Source organism: Rhopilema esculentum, chromosome 5, assembly GCF_057945365.1.
Source record: "Rhopilema esculentum isolate cy_ngs chromosome 5, ASM5794536v1, whole genome shotgun sequence".
In the NCBI taxonomy this organism is placed as follows: Eukaryota; Metazoa; Cnidaria; class Scyphozoa; order Rhizostomeae; family Rhizostomatidae; genus Rhopilema; species Rhopilema esculentum.
This window is the reverse complement of record NC_142819.1, coordinates 7,893,943-7,913,243: the sequence shown is the minus strand read 5'-3', so window position 1 is coordinate 7,913,243 and position 19,301 is coordinate 7,893,943. Positions and strand designations below refer to the sequence as shown.

The 19,301-nt window shown below is 35.3% G+C and overlaps 1 protein-coding gene across 1 annotated transcript; it reads left to right on the top strand.

Annotated features, from left to right (window-relative positions):
- Positions 1 to 1,672: 1,672 nt before the first annotated feature.
- Positions 1,673 to 15,370, top strand: LOC135689673 (thioredoxin domain-containing protein 5). Its single transcript, XM_089116234.1, has 12 exons — positions 1,673 to 1,881; positions 3,155 to 3,242; positions 4,503 to 4,561; positions 5,467 to 5,563; positions 7,363 to 7,469; positions 8,826 to 8,910; positions 9,432 to 9,518; positions 10,227 to 10,403; positions 12,325 to 12,404; positions 13,990 to 14,077; positions 14,686 to 14,727; positions 15,115 to 15,370. Exons 1-12 carry the CDS (start codon positions 1,712 to 1,714, stop codon positions 15,235 to 15,237), a joined length of 1,203 nt encoding a protein of 400 aa, XP_088972360.1. The 5' UTR covers positions 1,673 to 1,711; the 3' UTR covers positions 15,238 to 15,370.
- The last annotated feature ends 3,931 nt before the right edge of the window (positions 15,371 to 19,301 follow it).

The window sequence follows — 19,301 nt, the reverse complement described above, 5'->3', positions numbered from 1 at the left end:
GATTTTTTAAACGAAAGAAACAATAGTTTGCGCCAAGCATACGCCATTGTTCGCAACCTAAACAGGAAAGAGAGGGAAAGGCATAAAGCTGCATACGATAAGAAATACAACGTTGAGCAAGCTGAATTCAAAATCGGTGATTCAGTCTATCTAAAGGCCGGCGAACGCAAGACAGGTCTAGACAGGAATCATTGGTTGGGGCCTTATCGTGTGACAGAAGTTGTTTCAAAAGAAAACGTCAAGCTAGATATGCCAGACTCTAACAGACACCCAGTTGTGAACGTAAATCGGCTTAAAAGGGACAAAGCAGACGACCCTGTTGAAATAAGTAAATCAATTCGAAAAATACTCGATAAAATGCGTACTCGTAATGAAAAGGGACGACTAGAAACTAAGTATTTCGTAGAACTTGCGAATGGAGAAACAATGTGGATCGCGGATGATCACGTTTCGTCGCATTTGTTGGAAGACTTCAAACGTTGAGAATTTTTCGCTTTATCACTATCACGATTGTTATGTTGAGCCAGGACTCCTTATTATACTCTTTTATGGATTTTATCCTGTTTTGCGTCACGACATCAGTAAAGCGTCGATTTTGTATAAACATTCCTGTGTCTATCTGTGACAATGAACAATCGAGGGAATTTTCAGAGCGAGCAGAGTTAAAAGTCTTGAAAAAGTCTAAGTTCGTGACCTGTTTCTTCGCACTGTTCAACGTCCATAGAATTTGATTTTTCGTTATTTTAACGCGTGTATATGACTCTTTGCTGGTTCAAAGTTTGAATTTTCTTTACTTGTTATTTTATTGGATGCAGTTGCATACCACAAGGGAATGAAGATTGAAGATCTTGATGAACACAAAAAAAAAACATTCGTGAACGTTTAACATTTCGTAGCGCACTCAACCTATAGATTGTTATTTCTTTTGTAGGAAATAAAATCTAGGGGGGAGGTGTGACGTTATTGTCTATTTTTAATACTTGTTAGTAGCCTCGTAAGGATGTATACAGTTAGTTGTTGATTTGATGTTTTCTCGAGAAGTATGCGTTTTATTTGCCTATGGTTACTTAACCCACGATAACTCGTAACCGTCACAATATCAACCAACTCTAAAAGACATTTTCTTACATTTGACGGTATTAAACTTAAAAAATCTTTGTCACCAGATTTGAAGACAGCCAGCAACTAGATATCTTTTAAAAATAAAATGAAACATTAACTTTTAGAAAGTCTGACCTACACGAACACGATGAAAATACTAGCACGTGCTGTAAACCTAATTTTCCCATTTTTCATCTTTACTGTAGTTTTTTTTATTTATTCATTTCCGTTGCATTTTTTATTCTAGTTTCATTTGCATTTCTATTATCTCATTATTACTGTTATTCAAACCAGAAAAATTGTTAAGGTATATCGTCAAATCACGTAAACTGGGCACAAGGCTTTGATAGCTCTATCTTGAGCTTTTTCCATGTGTCCGTCAGCTGATTTAGTTGTATACAAGGTTGTTTTTTCTTTAATGTTCTTATTGTAATTTGGGACATCATAGATTAATTTTGAACAACTATTTTAAATGATGTAACGTAACGTGTAGTTAATTAATTTGCTGAAGAAAATGTTTTGAGTGTTTGTATCAAAGTCATTGACGCGTCCTTGTTGCGGGGCTGCGGCTTTTAAATCCTGGTTGCCCTGTGTTCTTGCTATTAACAAGATGGCGTTTGTTTTGTTGCGTGGCCTAAAAACTGAATGGTTAAGGTTCTGCCTTATATTGTTGCTGGCTGAGACTCTGTTAGGAAATATCAAAGCACCAGTTTACCAGGAACATGACTTCATCTCAAATGTACCAGATTCCCCCCATTTCGTTATGTTTTTCGCACCATGGTAAGTATAAAGGATCTTGTTTCGTACTTTTAAAGGTGAATGTGATTTTGTTTGATAATGCGGTTCGAAGATGCTACACATAAAGTCAACACAAAGATGCTACCAGAAAATTTTAGCTTATCTTGAGAATACTCCCTTTCTTTTCATTCATTCAATTAGGTAAAGCTTGCTTAATGATTTTTGAAAGCTAAAATGAAACTCCTCCACAAAACATTCTCACATTGTAAAACAAAAAAATGTAAACTAATGAAAGACGAACTGTAAATTGCATTGCAGTTGGAAAAATAAGGTATATTATACACTGTTCCTTCAAATGTAGTGCACCACCTTGTTAAAAACCAGACTGAATAGTTTGGTCTGCGTGGGGAACACGTTTCAACAAGTTCAATCCGCCCAATATTTTTATCCTTCATTCCCCCGCGCATTATTAAGAATCTGCCGTAGATTATGTGCACAATATTTGTTTATGTGGTCATGTTCTCTGCGAATATTCCACCATGTAAACTTCTGACTTCTGATAACAAGAAAAACAAAGAAAAGTAGGCCTCCTCAAAAGCCTTTGCTTCAAATTCGTAGCACAATTTCGTGGCAAACGTTCGTTATCTGCAAATTTCATAATTATTGTTCTGGTGTTCCCGTGCAGAAAAATACTTTACAATCTGGGTTAAAAGTATTAACACTTGTCAACTTTTTGACAATATCATATAAATGAATGCATGTGAGAGCAGCCAAAAGCTGTGAGATTTAAAAAAAAAATTCTCAAGTGGTTGATAAAGAAACCAAAAAGTGAACAACAAAAATATGGATGTTACAGGGGAGATAAATTGTTGGTTTAATTTCAACATCATTAGGGACACTAAAGGAATTAAAACTCCATGCTCTGATAGCCAGAGAATCATTAATTGAAAGTTCCAGGGAAATGCGCTACCAAATTCTCATTTTCCTTGATATTTGTCTTGGTTCTAGGGCAATCCAGAGCTCTTAGTCTTAGAAAACCCTGAAAGTTTCAGATGCCTATTTGTTCTAAAATTTTGCGTTTTTGTTAACTGACTCTTAACATCTAGTTGTGGATCAAAAATAGTGTGATGCATAACATACCTTGTATCACTTGAAATTTTCCTCTCTAGATAAAACTTTCACAGTTCCCTGCATGTAGGGTATTGTCAGTTTTTGCTGGCTTCAATTCTTGTCCTCCAATAGAGATATCCTGAGATTTTAAGACATTCTGATTTCAAGATTTTTAAGCACATTCTGATCTTTTTTTACATCACAGGTGTAGCCACTGTGAAAGACTTTCCCCTCTTTGGGATATTTTAGCAAATCATTTTGAAATGAAAGGAGCCCCAGTTGTTGTAGCCAAGGTATGCATTTTTATCTCTTTATGATGGAATAAATGTTATGTTTTACTTGATTGATAAAAATCTCATATTGACTATTGATTATTATCTATTTGCTAAATGCTAGTAGATATGTTCTATTTTTTTCTTATGAGCATTGCTCTTAACAAGTCTGTTGTATAATGCTTGATGCTGTGTAGACACCGATGTGCTTGCTTTTGTATATAGAAGATTATAGTTTTAGTTAGAATTGAAAAATTTATGTTCTAGAATTTTTAATTCTTAAAGTGGTTTATTCTTTATATTTTTTTCTGGTAATAAAGATATACAGAAGAAATGTGGTGCAGAATTCTTGTACTTTGCTTACATCTAGTTATGTTGCTAGAAGTGTATTAATAGATATATTGTTTTAAAGTTTTTTGCTAACCAAGGTAAAATCTATTCATGAAAATGAATGATTTTCAGTTCTATGAAAAAGCAAGAAGATATTCTGTTGAATATTACATATCAAATGCATATTTGTGTTAGTACTTCAAAAGTATGCATTTGTGTCCATGGAATGTAACAGTGAACATTAATTTCTAGATTCAGTGCTTTGAGCATATGTGCTTTGTCTTATTGCCCTCCCCCCAGTTTTAGCTTGCAGTAATTAAATCTCTTTTGTTGTCCTTCCTTTTCCACTGATACTTCAATAGGTTTCTTCAGAGATTGTTTGATTTAAAGTAGTTGAGGCTTATGGAACCATACAAAGTTTTTATAAAGAAACAATCTTTGTCAGGGAAAGTGATACTCATGATTAAATAAATCAAATGTGATTTTGCACCCAGCTACTATCATATAACTATTTGGTAGTAGGTCTTAATTTTGTGACAGTGAAGGCTTTGTATGCAGATGAAGCACTGCCAAGCTTGAGGGGTTATTCAATGCCCTGTGTTCTGAAGGATTGGGGGAGGGTGTAAAAGAGAAATTAATAGAACTTCATTAGTTTCTGCTCAGAACCTTATTAGTATTGGACTTGTTTGAGAAGATAACTTCATAGAAAAGAGGCGTACAAGAGCTTTACTGGGAAATAAATGGATTGAGATACATCATACTTTTATGAGCTTTTTTCTAAATTCTTTTCCTGCTGCTCCTTCAAATTTATTGAGTACATCAGGTGGTAAGTTGCTGGTGCACTATGTTTAATCAAGCTATTTTTAAAGTTGCATTGAAGGCTTTCTTGTGTGAGAAGCAACTGGTGCAAATATCAATGGCATCCTGTAACATCAGTCCTTTTCTTCCCAGGTTGATTGTACAACAGACACACATCTCTGTGCACAAGAAAATATAAAAGCATATCCAACGTGAGTATTTTTGATAGTTTAATGTATTTTGACAAAATGCTATTTTTATCAATGTGCTGACACTTTCATCTCTTGCTTAGTGAAATTTTATTGCGGGTGTTTACTTTTATTTCAGCAATCTAAATTTCATGCCCTACATTTTTTCTGTAAGCAAGTACACTAGTAGACTCCATTTATAGCCACACCAAAAGTTGCTTGAAAACTTATGAATTTAAGCAAAATGTGACTGTAAGCAAAATGTGACTGTAAGTGGAGGTAGATTTAATAGTTCTGCATATTTGGCTGAATTTTATGTGACTGTAACCAGTAGTGGGATTTTAGTTGAAGTGACTATAAGCAGAGTGAACTGTTCTTTCTAAGAAAGATATTACATGAATAGGCAAAAAACCTAATAATCTTTAGTACTGGATGGGAGAATGCTAAGAAATATGAAAAATCATAACTCTGAATGCGCACTCTGAATGCGCAAATTATACCGATTTAAGAAATGGAATGCATACAGTAGTTTTTGTTAAGTATACTACCTAAAAGACTACTTTTGATATTTGACTTCCATTTGATATTTCCATTAAAAAATGAAGTTTCATTAAGTTGATCCTTTGTAAAAACAAGCAGTGCAAACAATACTTATCACCAATTTTTTCAATAATTTTTCTTTAATTGTCTTCTGGTATCTTAAGACCCTATATCCAATAGTTCCTGGGTTTATTTAAAAAAAACACAAAGAAAAACGTTATCAAATTGCTAAGATCTTTTTGTCAAGGTATTTTCAGTACTGAGCCCAACCTGAACATCGTTATCAAATAATGCATGTAAATCAAATGATTTTTAATTTTCTGGAACATAACTTTGATTGTGCTGTGCTTTGAAGAAATATGTTAAAATTGATTTTCTTTGTCACCTAGTCTTAAATTTTTCAACAATGGACAGAAGGCAACGTACAGAGGGAGCAGAGATGTTTCAGAATTTATTGAATTCAGTAATAAACAAACATTCAATGAAGTAAGTCAAAGATTCAAAGAAATTTTTCTTGTTTTCTATTTTGTTGTCAAATGAATAATTAAGGGCCCTTTTGATGAATACTAGTTTTATCAGAAAGTGGTCTGTTATATAGTGCCCAGTGCTGTACAACACAGCACTTGTGCTCATGTGCATCTCTAAGTTGCAACGTGTTCAGGCTTTAGTTTATCATAGGGCAGGAAATTCGTATACATTTTTTTTCTCTTTTTTGTTGTTGTTAGTAGTAGCTTGGTAGTAATTTGAATTATTTTTCATGCAACCGAAAATGAATAAAATAACGAAATATTTTCATCCACTAAGGAAAATTATAAAAGTTTCTCGTCACATTGGTGTGGAAGGTACCCATGAGTTTGCAGCAAAATTCAAGCAAATTGAATACAGAAAATATCAAATTTTTACTTGTTGCCCGAATCTGTGTCAAAAAAATTTGATTTAAACAAATCAACCTGAACTTACTGAATTGTTTGCAAAAAGACCAACAACACCTTCTTACTATGGACTTAAGTAATCTAGCTGGTCATGCTAGTGGTTTATACAGTGCTTGGTTGACAAAAAACCTTTCTTAAAGGGCCTCTCCAGCCAAAAAAAATTTTTTTTGATTGACTAAAAAGTTAGCATCTGGTGCGTGTATTATGGCAAAGTCGTTGTTTTTGCGAAATTCCAATTAGTTTAGAAGTTATAAGGCTTTAAAGTTGCACCTTTCCGAGAAAAGAAACGACAAAAGCCGAATTGGTGACATTCTGACGTCACAATGTGCGGCTCTCGTTCGCCATGAATTACGTATATCTTCCACCGACGCGTGAAGGAGTCATAGTCACGCATTGATAACTGCAACTAAATCTACAGCAGGATCTTTTTAGGATCGAAAAATATTAAATGTTTACAATCATTCTAAGTCTGCGGGTCGGAATGTGTCCATGCTGTGTCACGACTTTGTTTTGATCACCTGTGTAGGCCCACAAAGCTATGGCTTCCTGTTCCAGCTCTTCCCTGGCGTATAATTAATCGAAATTGATACTCATGTTGTTCTCCGGAAACGATGAACAACTAAAGGCTTCAGAATTGATATCTGGAATGCTCAAACTAAAAGCCGGTGGAACAGAACTGAGAGTACCATCACTTTCAGTGTTCAATTCGCGAATCGCCGTCGTTCGATTCGGTCATACACTGTGACGTCAAACGAACGAAATACACTGTGACGTCAAAACTGCGTCACAGTGTCACCAAACCGAAAACTTTTTGTCGGTTAATTCAATTCAATTATCGAAATGCAAGAGCTTATAACTCACAAACTGTAAAACATATCGAAAAACAAATAACGAATTCGTGATCGGCAGGTTCAACTCCTTTAGATTAGCCAATAAAATGCAAGTGCAAAATTTGGTGCCAACCCTGCAACTGCTAGCTGTTCTGGATTCTGGCTAGGCATGACATGTTAACAAAAGCAAGCGTTGAAATTGAAAAAAAACTCTCCCTTGCCGTGTTAAGGGTGAGGAGTTCTGTATCAATTCAAATTTTAAATTTATATAGTTTATTACCAAAAGTTTTACTATTTACAGAAAAAAGACTGAAATGTCTTTGTAGTGTCTATGAAGTAGCTGTAAAGAGTGGATTGCAATAACAGACTTGTACTGCTACTAAATCTCAGTCCTAGCGTTTAGTTCATCTTAGCATAGCTGACTGGAGAGAAAAGTTTATTCTTTTTTGTAATTTCTTTTTAGCTTATTGTAATAAGTGTTGATTTACTACTATTTCAAGTTGCATTCTTCTTGTTATTTTAGGGGACTGTTCAAGAATCAGCTGATGAGCTTGTAATGGAGTTAGACACCTATAGATTTGAAAAAGAAATCCAAGAGGGTTTAAAAATAGTCAATTTCTACGCCCCATGGTGAGATTCTTATAATTTTCAGTAATATTTCAGCATTCGTTAAAACAGCAGAAATTTTGTTAAGTTGTCTTTTGGTATTTAAATGTTAAAGTGAAATTGCGAATCACGTAAAGCTGAATCTAAAGTTTTGGTCTTGTAATCAGGTTTTTGAAAAGAGTTGACATCAGATGTACGTGGTGATGTCAATAAACCCATGAAGATATTGAATAGAACGTGAAACATGAATGAAAGGTATTAAATAGAACGTGGACTTCGTAATCAAAAACTGGAGACAAACCAAATGGTTTAAGTTGACATTGTTGATGCAAGACTAATAAATATTTTGAATACAACGCGTGAGAAGAATTTTGCAGCAAAAGTTGCTTTTCTTTTTTCAACTTTTTTTACAAATCTCTGTTTCTTTTATACTTGATTCATTGCTATAAAACATTTGCTACACGGTCTTCCATATCGGGAAAATTCAAATTATCATGCAAGAGTACAAGAAAATTTTTTCACATCGTGGCTTAATCTGAGGGAGCAATTTACCTTCCGTGAGAAAATTCATAATTCATTACAACTGATATGCTGATAAGGCAACTGAAAAATCTGTCCGTGGCGATATTTCCCGACCTTTTAGCAAGTCTAATTCTAGAGCTTCCTTTTCACCTTCCATTAGTCCCTTTATATCTCCCAATATGCTTTTGAAATAACAGGTAACATAAATGAAAGGGGACAACTTAAAACTAAAATACCCAGATCAAGATAACTTATTGTAGCCAAGGACAAAATGTATCAGTTTGTCGCAGATCCAGGGTTTTCAAGAGCAGTTTTCAGAAAGACCCATTATTTTTTTCATTATTTTTATAAGTCACAAACCAGAAAAATTACTCCTTTACCCAAGTATTAGAGGTAGTCCCGAGTCAAGACGTATGTTGGGTTCGCCTTTAATACCCTGTCCAATGAATAATGTTGCAATTCAATGCAATCCCTTATCGACCATGACCTAGTCTTTCCTATCAATCCAGCCACAACTTGTGATCCCTTTGGCCAAAGCTTGCGATTTTCGACAATTCGGATTCAGTAGAAAAAGCTCCTGCATTATCCAGCAATATATATTTATATTTATATATAAAGTAGAATCCCGTTATAACGTACTCGGTTATTACGTACTTTCGGATATAACGTACTGGTGTGCTTGGTTCCGGCATAAGGTGTGCCTGTTTTTAGTAAATTTTTACTTACCCTCGTTACAACGTGCTTCGGATATAACGTACTTAATACGCCGGTCCCTTAAAGTACGTTATAACCGGATTATACTGCTGCCTAATTTTGGTATCTGGCGTCTTTGTTAGTATCCACTTGGCTTTGTTTTAGGTGTTCCCATTGTAAAAAGCTTGCTCCAACATGGCAACAGCTTAGTAAAGAGTTTCAGTACTCTCTTGATGTCCGGATACTAAAGGTATTGAAGAATTGTCTCGGTACATAGCTAGTATTCTTCAAGCAGATAGTGTTGATAACTCGGTTTTCATTAGGTAGACAGGACTGCGTGCAATATTTATGGGATGCAGAGATAAACAATACTATAAATCTTGTTTGCAATTCTAACTCCGAATGGAAGGGGGAAATTCTAATGGCAATGAGCTCTACAATACTTTTTATTCAATGAATCTCAACAGGGATGTCAGTTGAGGGATGTTTTTTGAAAAACATTGTGAAATATGTATAAGCTACAGCTTTCGTTTGGAAATTGCAGTAGGCTTAGGCAGCCTGATGAAAAGTTTTTTAGAATTTATTAACAAAAACCAATTTGCAGTCTCGTCAGAGAACAATGGTTCAAACAAACGCAGTGATATTGGAAGTCAATTAACAAATTCTTAATTGCTACTTTTCATGATTTAAGTTTTCATTTTACTTGCAACTTTTTAGTGTCCTTTCGCTTCATGAACTCTGTAAAGTATTTGAAGCTTCTCTATGTTTAAGGTTGACTGCGAGAAAGAAAAATTGCTGTGTAAGAAGTATGAAATCACAGGCTTTCCCAGTATCATTGCTTTTTCAAATGGACTTTGGGTAAGTATAAAGCGTCAATCTTTTCTATTCCAGAACTTGTCGGGGGGACGAGTCTAAATCTCTATTGTCTGTGGGCTTTATTTTTCGATTTGTCTCAACCAATGAGAAAATGCATCACATGGGCAAAGGGAATTAGTGCGAATGGTAGATTTTCAGCTAATGGAGCTTCATATCATTTAATCAAATATAATATATACCATGGTTGCATATATAAACCAGAGTTTCGTTCTATCTCTTCTTATGACACCTTTTTCTCTAAGTTCCCTTCGTCATTTTGATTGTTCATAATGTCCATATTTGCTAATGCCCTTAAGTGCCACGAACCACAGAGAACATAATGCATCGGAAGATTACGTCATTGACTTTCACTGCGCATTTGCACATGATGCAAAATTTTGGAAAGCTAATGATATTTCAGAAAAATTGTGGTTCGTCTCCTCAAAAAGTACTTTCCATTATATTTGCATCAAGATTCTTCACAACAGTTCTAAGGCTGTAATCATATGTTAATACTTCATATCATTTGGTAATTTATATAGGATAATGCTCATTTTGCAGGAACTTTGAGATTAATACTGTATTTTGATGATCATAAGATGCAAATACAGAAACAAAAGATAATAATCACAGAAGATGATCAAAATACCTTGTGTTTTGTAAAATTTTGATGTCATATTGGTAAATTCAGACTGCTTTATTTAATTTCAGAAAGGAAAGCATGAAGGCGGTAGGGCTATTGAGAACCTGAGAGAGTTTGTTGAAAAAATGATAAAGGACCACAATACAGAGATGAAAGGAGAAGAAGAAAAAACTCATGAAATTGATGAGACAAAGGACCAGAGCCATCAGTCTACTGATGAATACCTTCCCAGTGATCATAGTCACGTGAGTTTTTCTATTGCTCTTTATCCACTTACTTAAACGAAGTTCTGGAACAATTCTCTCAAATTTCTCAGCTTTCCAAATTTACATTTATAAAGCTCATCATCATTTCAATAAACAGCTTTCCCGGGTTGATGAAAATTGCTACACATATTTAGAATATTTCTTGAGGATTATGCTTATGATGTAAAAGGATTCCGAAGTGTGTCACAATGATCTAAATAAGGCAATGTATTCCAACCTTTATGATAGAAACAAGAACGCTAATATAAAGAATTCGACTCTTTCAAATTCAGGTACCATCTTACATGGGTCAGAATGCTTTCTCTTGCTGTCAGTTCCTATAGATTGGCAATCAAAAGGTGTCAAAGAAACCTTCTTTATAGACAAAGACACGTGGCCCCAATGCTCATTGCGTGGCCCCCACAGGAAATGGGCTTCCGCCGAATAGAGGCTGTAAAATGATCCCCCGCAGAGGTCGCAAGAACCACGACCTATTGTTATTTTTTTATAACAAAGCACCTTTTTCGTAAACAAATTTACTTTGTGTAACACATGGTTTCTAGTTGAAACTTTTTTGCCAGGCAAGTTTGTCTTTGGCTAGTTCACAAGCTTCTTTCCATTCGATTTTATTAATGTCCTGTAGGTTTCATTTGATTTCTGAACCAGGCCTTATGCCATAACAAAATTCATTCTCAAAAAATATGTGCAAATCAAACAATGCCCATGTTTCATTTAACATCTGACAAATGATCATGTAGCTTTTAGCAACACAACAAACGTTTTTCGTAGTATCGCGAAAACACCTTTTCTTAATTCTGGTGTTTGACAATCTCTTATCAATATTCTGTCTCGGAAGCTGTCGAATCCTTTGATTAAGATTTTAGTTGATTCAGAGAAATGTGACTTTATCTTCTACTGAGCTCTGTTATTGATTTGTCTTATAAAGAGATGGATTAGTCAGGTTGACTAATGAGCGTGTCGCCTCTCAAATTTGGACCATGCCCTGTTTTCGTTCCTGGAAACGCTCTTGTTCTGATTTCAAGGCTGAAATGAGCTTCATTCCTTGCTTTGTAGCGTCTTTAAAATGTTCATCTTTTACATCTTTTCTAAATCTTTCTCACGGACCTTTGGCCTAGGGCTCTATATATATAAAATAGGTATCAAAGCGGTGTTACAAATTAACTCAAAAAATTAGCTGCGTATCAATTAAATGGGAGTCATCTTCTGAGCCCTTCTCTCTCTGATATGTTTTATTCAAACTGATACCCATTAATTTTCAAAACCTTTACAGTTACACTTTACGAGCATTTTTTAGGCAATAGCACCGGCAAAATCACTAGATTCAATCTTTTTTAGCAACATCACGGCCAAACGGCCGTACCTCAGCACGGCCAAGTCGTTCAGTAAGGCATCATTCCTTGTCGTTTTGATGGACCCATTTTGCTAGCAAAAGGTTTTAAACACAAATAACACACAAATAATTTCAAATACTTTAATATTTAATTTCAGGCCTTTAGGAGCCCTTACAAAAGAATGCCTTACCTGCCTGATTCACAATCGTTAAAAAAAAGAAATATGCGTTATTTTTAGTACGGGCCTCCCTTTCGCTGATTCCCCCTTCTTGCGATGGAAAATAATGCATTGCTTTGATTAAACTCAACGCTCTTACTCTATGACCCCAAGAGGACGGGGGCGTTCTATTCTGTGTATTTTTTGGTTGAAATGATGATTATGTTTATCTCATGAATCTCAAAGAGATGGTAATTACAGGAATGGGTTTTTTTATATTTTCTGTTGTTCCTCTAGAAATTTACGCATTTCGTGCATGTTGCTCTTGTTTGACTGGCTTGTTTTATTGTGAAGATAATATTTTCTGCATAGTCGCCTCTCATATTGGCAATTTTTCGTTTTTGTCCTGTAGGAAGTCATCAACATAGGAAAAGACATCTTTGATATGACTGTTCAGAGTGGAAAAACATTCGTTTATTTCTTTGCACCATGGTAAGTTGGATCCTGTTTACTTTTTAAATATGAATCAGTATCGTTTACTGTTTGCCTAGAACAGTTATTGTCAAGTTGTTTTACTGAATTCGTCTGGTTTTCTCCATATTTTAGATCACTCAGTATTTGTTTGAAATGCTTTTTCCCAATGCATAGCGAATACGCGAATATAAGAAATTCCGCTAACTTTTATCCAATACAGTGTTATTAAAGTTATCTAAAGACATATACATTTGAAAAAGCTTTCGTGCTGAAAGAAAGGCTCCAGTGTGCAGCTAGAAAGAGGAATATGGCAGGAATTTGCCCGAAACATCTAACAACCAACATGAACTGAAAATAAATGTTTAGTGCACTTATTTTAGGCATACTGCCGAAATGTTTTATTAAAGGTATTTAGGAGTAATTTCTGGGACTCTTTCGTCCGGTAATCTATGTTTCCTTTCTTGTTTGGCATTTTTCATTACAAACCTGTTGGACACACTATTTCTTTACGTTGTGCAGGACTTCTAACATTTTTAGCTTTTAATGGGTCACTCTGTTAACTTTGATGCATAAAAGAAATTTTATATTTGCTTTAGTTGGTTTTAAAATTTTGATCAAAATATCATTTGTTGAGCATAGGTGAACTAAATAAACCAACTTCAATTATTTACTGATAAGAATTTCGACCAATTTTAATTATAAAGATAGTAAATATTCTACAGGGCTTAGATGCAACATTTGGTTTTTGAAGATGATTATTATTAATTATCATTCAAGATATCCCCTTCTGAACATAAAATTTCATTTTTTATCCACCCGCTTTCGATTTATGAAACAGGACGATTCTAAATTGCTATCTGAGTTTCACGTTTAATGCGAATATCAGTTGGATCAAAAGAGTTGCCTGGTAATCGCTTTAAAGCGTGAGACTCGGACTAGTGACGTATAATCGTCCTGTTCTATACATCAAAAGCGTACACAGCTCGGCCTATACGGCAACGGTCATCTTGTGACAGATTCAATCAAAACAACCTTATCTATGTAGAATTGGTCAGATCTTGCACGCCCTATTCGTCCACAAGATGGAAAATACAAAACAAGATGGAATCTATTTTTTACGAGTTTATTGATAAATTTAGCGAACAGGATCCAACCTATAATGTTTTTACTCCATCATGACATTTAGGAGTAGGGCCCTTTTTCATCGCTCCAAACAAACATTTTGTTGCTCCCTTTCAAATTTGAAGCCATTTTCCTCTCATTCTTCCTATAAATTTGGCGGTATTTTCTTTGTATTGTTGATAGCATAAACAATTACGCATGAACATTCCTTTCAAAAGGGCATAGAAAGCCTAGAAAGCCATGCGGTCCCGTGTAAACACAATGTATTATATTTTGGGATCGATCCCGTGTAAACGTCTGCAAAATTTTCTGGATAAGTTTTCTGGAAAAAACTGGATCAGTCCCATTTTTCCCGTGTAAACAGGGTCTTAATGACTTTTATGAGATCTGCTTATGCGCTTTTGATTTATGCTACACAAAGCAAAAACTTGTTTCTGAATCCTTGGAGCTAAATTTTTTATGGATCTCAACATTATTCCAGGTGTAAATACTGCAAGCAATTCACGCCCGTTTGGAATGAGCTGGCAGCGAGTGTTTTCAATGAAGGAATCATGGTCAAAATAGCAAAGGTTTGTAGTTTAGACGGTTTAGAAGCTCTTCTACTCAAATCTAATTTAAAGTATTCCGTATTTAAATGCTCAATTGCTTTTAACAGCTGTTCGTCCTTTATTTCTCATTGTTGAAAAAGTCCCTGGTCGATCTACCAGAAACAAATCTACGTTGAACCTGGACAGCTCTCTGTGCAAGTGTTGGTTTTCAGTGGATGTTTCTGGGATGTATCAGGCCTTGAATTGTGAATTTCTTTCTTCAATTCTTGATTTAATTCTTTCTTTTTCTCTATTACATCTTTCATTAGTAGTTAAGGCATGGGAAAAGTAAAATCTCCCATCATATATTCCCCCATTTGAGAGCATTGTTATATTCCCCATGAAATTGACTACAAAGCAGAGTACTGGGGTACCAAACGTATTGGTATTATCGTTAGCGTACTTTTAACTTCGTGTGTGTTTCTAGAAACATCTATTTGTCGAGTTTACAGAATCTGATCCATAAATTTATTGATCAGATTATAAATTTATGTGTTTTACACCGATCACATTATTTTCACGTATTTCTTATTTATCCTTTTAGTTAAGACGGAGAGATACTTATCTTTCTTTTCTCCCTTACTACACAGGTAGATTGCACAAAGGAAATAATACTTTGCAGAGAATTAAAGGTACACAGTTTGATTCTTTAACTACATGAAAGTTTCTCTCTATCGAGTTTAACAACTTATTTCTATTATGCTTTTAAAGCTTGTCGGACAGTCTTACAGCCGAGAGCAGTCATTTCGACTGCCAAAGTCGCCAGGAGGAGAGTCAAATAAACCAGTCTTGTATCAAGGAGGTAGTTCTCTAGAATGAACAATAGGAACTTGCAAAAAAAATCTTAAAAAGCAATGGCAAGAAGACATTATTTGACATTACCCTGCCTCCCGAGCCCTGTTTAGCCCCCTTGCCCCAGACCCCATCACTGCAACCCTACGTTTGTCAGTAAAAGTAAACGTCATTTTGAGCAGCACGTGGGAGGCTGCAGATTGAAATGAATTTCTTCCATTTCCCAGATATCGCAGTACCCATCACTTTTGCTCTTCAAATCACGGCTGAGCTTTGAACAATATACTGGCAGCAGAGACTTAAAGAGTCTCTTGCAGTTCTTGAAGCAACGTGAGCATGATGAACTGTAAATCTTTCTACACCACATTCATCTATAGTGCATGCAGAACTGTTTGCGAAATACAACAATCCTTAACATTATGTATGATACTATTTAATATTGGTAGAATGGTGTTTTGAAGTAGCTGTGACAAGATTGTTTTATGACTGGAACCCTTTGCTGCGTCCCTCTGTTAATTTCAGATGCAAATAAAGTCATTGTAATTATCATGATGATCATACTCACCAATGTTATACCATTCAAAATAATTTTTTAAAAGCCTCGCAATTCGTATATGATATATCGTCAGCCCCCTAATATACAAGTTTTTCAATACCGTATTCGTTTGAGATAGTAAATACAGATAATTCCTTAAAATTGAATCAAACCTACGCTCTCTTTTTTCAAGAACAATTTTATAAGAACACGAGTCTCATAATTGGTCAAAAGTTAAGAACAAATTGAGAACAAGATGAGTCTGAGCTACTGTAAAATGCAATTTTGAACAATGTTTTATCTTGTATTCGCGGATTTTAGCCATGTGTGGGTGTTTTTCGGTAAATATTCAAAATTGCCTGTAAATGGAGGTTGTCTCCGTCACTTCGTTGGCAAATGAGCCCTGAACACCTCCCTAGAGCGAAAAAGCTAGCAACCGCACTGTTTACAACATATTAATTTAAGAACAAATTAAGTATAACAGATTCTCGAAAAACTTAAGAACAGTCAGCCTGAAATTAAATTTACTGGTTCTTATAGAAAAAGAGTGTAGCTCAAATCCAAATGGAATGTGGTTAGTCCATGTCTAGACTCACTTCTTGTGAATCTATTGGAGAAGACCTTTTACGCGGATGACCCAGCCGTTTTCATGAAGCATTGGGGACATATTTTCCTGTTATAAAGCATTGTTGTTTCTACTATCATTAATGAAGCCGAAAGTCCGTATTTTTCAGCGTCAACTTTTCAGATTTAATTCGTTTCCTGGGTGTTTTTTAAAAGCATATGCAGAGCTCGACATTTCCTCAAAATTCTTTCTTTTATGTCGGCAAAAACCACTATAACCTTTAGGATATAAAGTATACCACTTGCATAGCACTGAATTACGTCGCCAAGTGCAACTGCGATCTATTAATGTTTTCTCACAGCTGGAGTGAACCTACGTCAGCATGTTAGTTTGCCGCAGCACCATCATCATAAGCTATTCAGATCACTTCAGCCTAATGGCAATCTCAAACTCTTCCGCAACATTCGGTTTTTTTTATTTCTCATCTACCGTGTTCCCGCTAATTTACATATGCATATATTTGTATTATCAAGTCTACTTCTTGTTTGCCGACATGGTTTTCTTTTCCCGTTGTTGATGTCCACTTGGTGCTCATTTCTTGTGATTGTTCTTGCTACGTATCTTGATAATGGCTACCTTGTTCCCCCTACCTTCTCTAGATATCCATATCCTTTTCTCCATATTATTTCGTTTTAATTCTAGACAGTATTCCTATATTATTTCTACTGTTTTTTGATGTGATTTGATGTGTTTGACGATTTCCTAGAATGTGTTTTTCGCATTGACAGCATCAATGCACTGTGACTGTTTGAGTGTATACTCTTGGCATACTGCTACCGATTCTGTGCTACTTCATGACCAAGCTTTTGACTATCAAATATTTTAACTTTTGCTCTGATGAAGCCCCGTATGCCGGGGCGAAATATTAGCCTTCACTGATTTACGTGTATTTATTGCTGTTTATTCTCGGCGTATTGCGGTGTTTCTTATTTGCTACATTTTTATCGACTTTTCGCCGTAAGAACTCCTTGGAGCCTGTCGAGCAGCCTGCTACAGTGACCTTTTCTTCATTCACACATTTTAACATTACTCTTTGCTCTTTTAACTTCATTAATTCGGTTCATATCCTGTTTTTTGTTTCCTGTTTTAAATATTTCTCGTCTCTGTTTTACTTTCTCTGCTGGCTTTAAATTTTTCCTTGAAAATTTGCAATTTCAACTGATTGCCCTACGGTTGTTTATGATAATATTAGTACTTAAAATGACGAAGGGAATGTAAAATGAATTTGAAAATGAGAATATGGGTGGGAATATGGGTGGAAAAATTTTGAGAGAATGTACAAAATGCTAAAATTAGTATACAATAGCATCGTAGAAGGGAATAAATAATTTCCTGTTTCAAATCTTCTAGTTGATTAAAAAAATATCAAGGGTATATGGTTTTGGCATTGTGTAATATTTACTTACTATTTCTGTATAGATATTTTGAGGTTTTGCAGCAGTAATACAGGCCTTCAGATTCAGCGTTGTTAAGTATCGGTGAAATGTGATGTGGAAAGTATCTAACACAATCACTATATGTACAAAGTTTGCAGGGAAGGAATATTAACAAACTGTTACTGTTTTTATTCCTGTAAAATCTTGGATCAAGTTGAAATGCACCGGTGGGTGTTGGAAACGATGGATGTAGACATGACAAAGTATTCGTATTTCGCTGTTCCATTGCTTATGGAAAAACTTTCAGAAGTAAACACGACAAGGCAGCCAGGTTAGCACAGTGGAAAATATGTGATAAATACGGCCTGGAGAGAAGTAAGGAGTGGTATAAACACATTGGCAAAGACGGTGTAAAAATGGTGAAAATAAAGCTAGTCTGAGATATCAACACATTTCTGATATCAACACACAGTGCATTAATTGGTTTGAGGCCAAAAGGTCTGATCTAATCCTGATCAGTTAGGAAAACTAGCAGACGGTGCAGTGCCTGATAATGAAGAGGCACTGCAAAATGTCAGAATGAAAGGAAAAGTATATTACTGAAGAAATATATCTCTTTAACATACTATTAGAGTATGGATAATGACCAAAAGATGTGTGGAAATATACGGTTTGCGCTTGATTAGTTCTTTGTGTTGACCAGTCAAAACCAGCTAAACCGTTTTGTGGATGAAGAGTTTAATTGCGAAAAGGTTCTCTATATTGCTCTCTCTCTGTATGAAAATCAAGAATTTTGGTTTTTTTCAAAACACTTGAATTGCATTTAATGCTTACAGGATTGATGTGCCCATTAGGTCAGCATTTGTTCAAAAAGCTTATTATATTACCTATTATGTTTTTCTCGTATAGGCTTATTATGATTCTAACCAAAAGAACCTTGTTGACCTCCATGAGTTCTTGAGAATATACTCTCTCGTTAGTATTTTGTTTAATAGTTAAATTATTTTCACCGTAGAAATCGTCCTAGATTTTTTTGGCTGGCATTCTCAGTTGGATCCCGTTATAGCATCGTGTACCTTTCTTTAAAGTTTAAAAACTCCTTGTTGAAAGCCAGAACATGTTTTTCTCCTAACTCCGCCCATGTTACAAAGGTAAAAGGTTCTATTCGACTTTGTCAGCTGTCTTTTCTCAGTAAAACGCCTGAAAAACAGGCTGGATTCCTACGTTTTCCTTCATTTTCGCCCCTATTTTACCGATAAGTCAATGATGTATTTTGTGGGATTACAGTTTTTACTTTTCCAGACAACAACATATCTATCTGCTTAAAGCATTGCCCATATTTAGGTTCTTTTCTCGTGGTAATTTTCCAACCATTCGACTATCAGCAGCGTACCATTTTCGACTTTCTCAGCTGTCTTTTCTCAGTAAAATGCCTGAAAAACAGGCTGGATTCCTACGTTTTCCTTCATTTTCGCCCCTATTTTACCGATAGGTCAATGATGTATTTTGTGGGATTACAGTTTTTACTTTTCCAGACAACAACATAGCTAACTGCTTTAAGCATTGCCCATATTTACGTCCTTTTCTCGTGGTAATTTTCCAACTATTCGACTATCAGCAGTGTACCATTTTCGACTTTGTCAGCTGTCTTTTCTCAGTAAAACGCCTGAAAAACAGGCTGGATTCCTACGTTTTCCTTCATTTTCGCCCCTATTTTACCGATAAGTCAATGATGTATTTTGTGGGATTACAGTTTTTACTTTTCCAGACAACAACATAGCTATCTGCTTTAAGCATTGCCCATATTTAGGTTCTTTTCTCGTGGTAATTTTCCAACTATTCGACTATCAGCAGTGTACCATTTTCGACTTTGTCAGC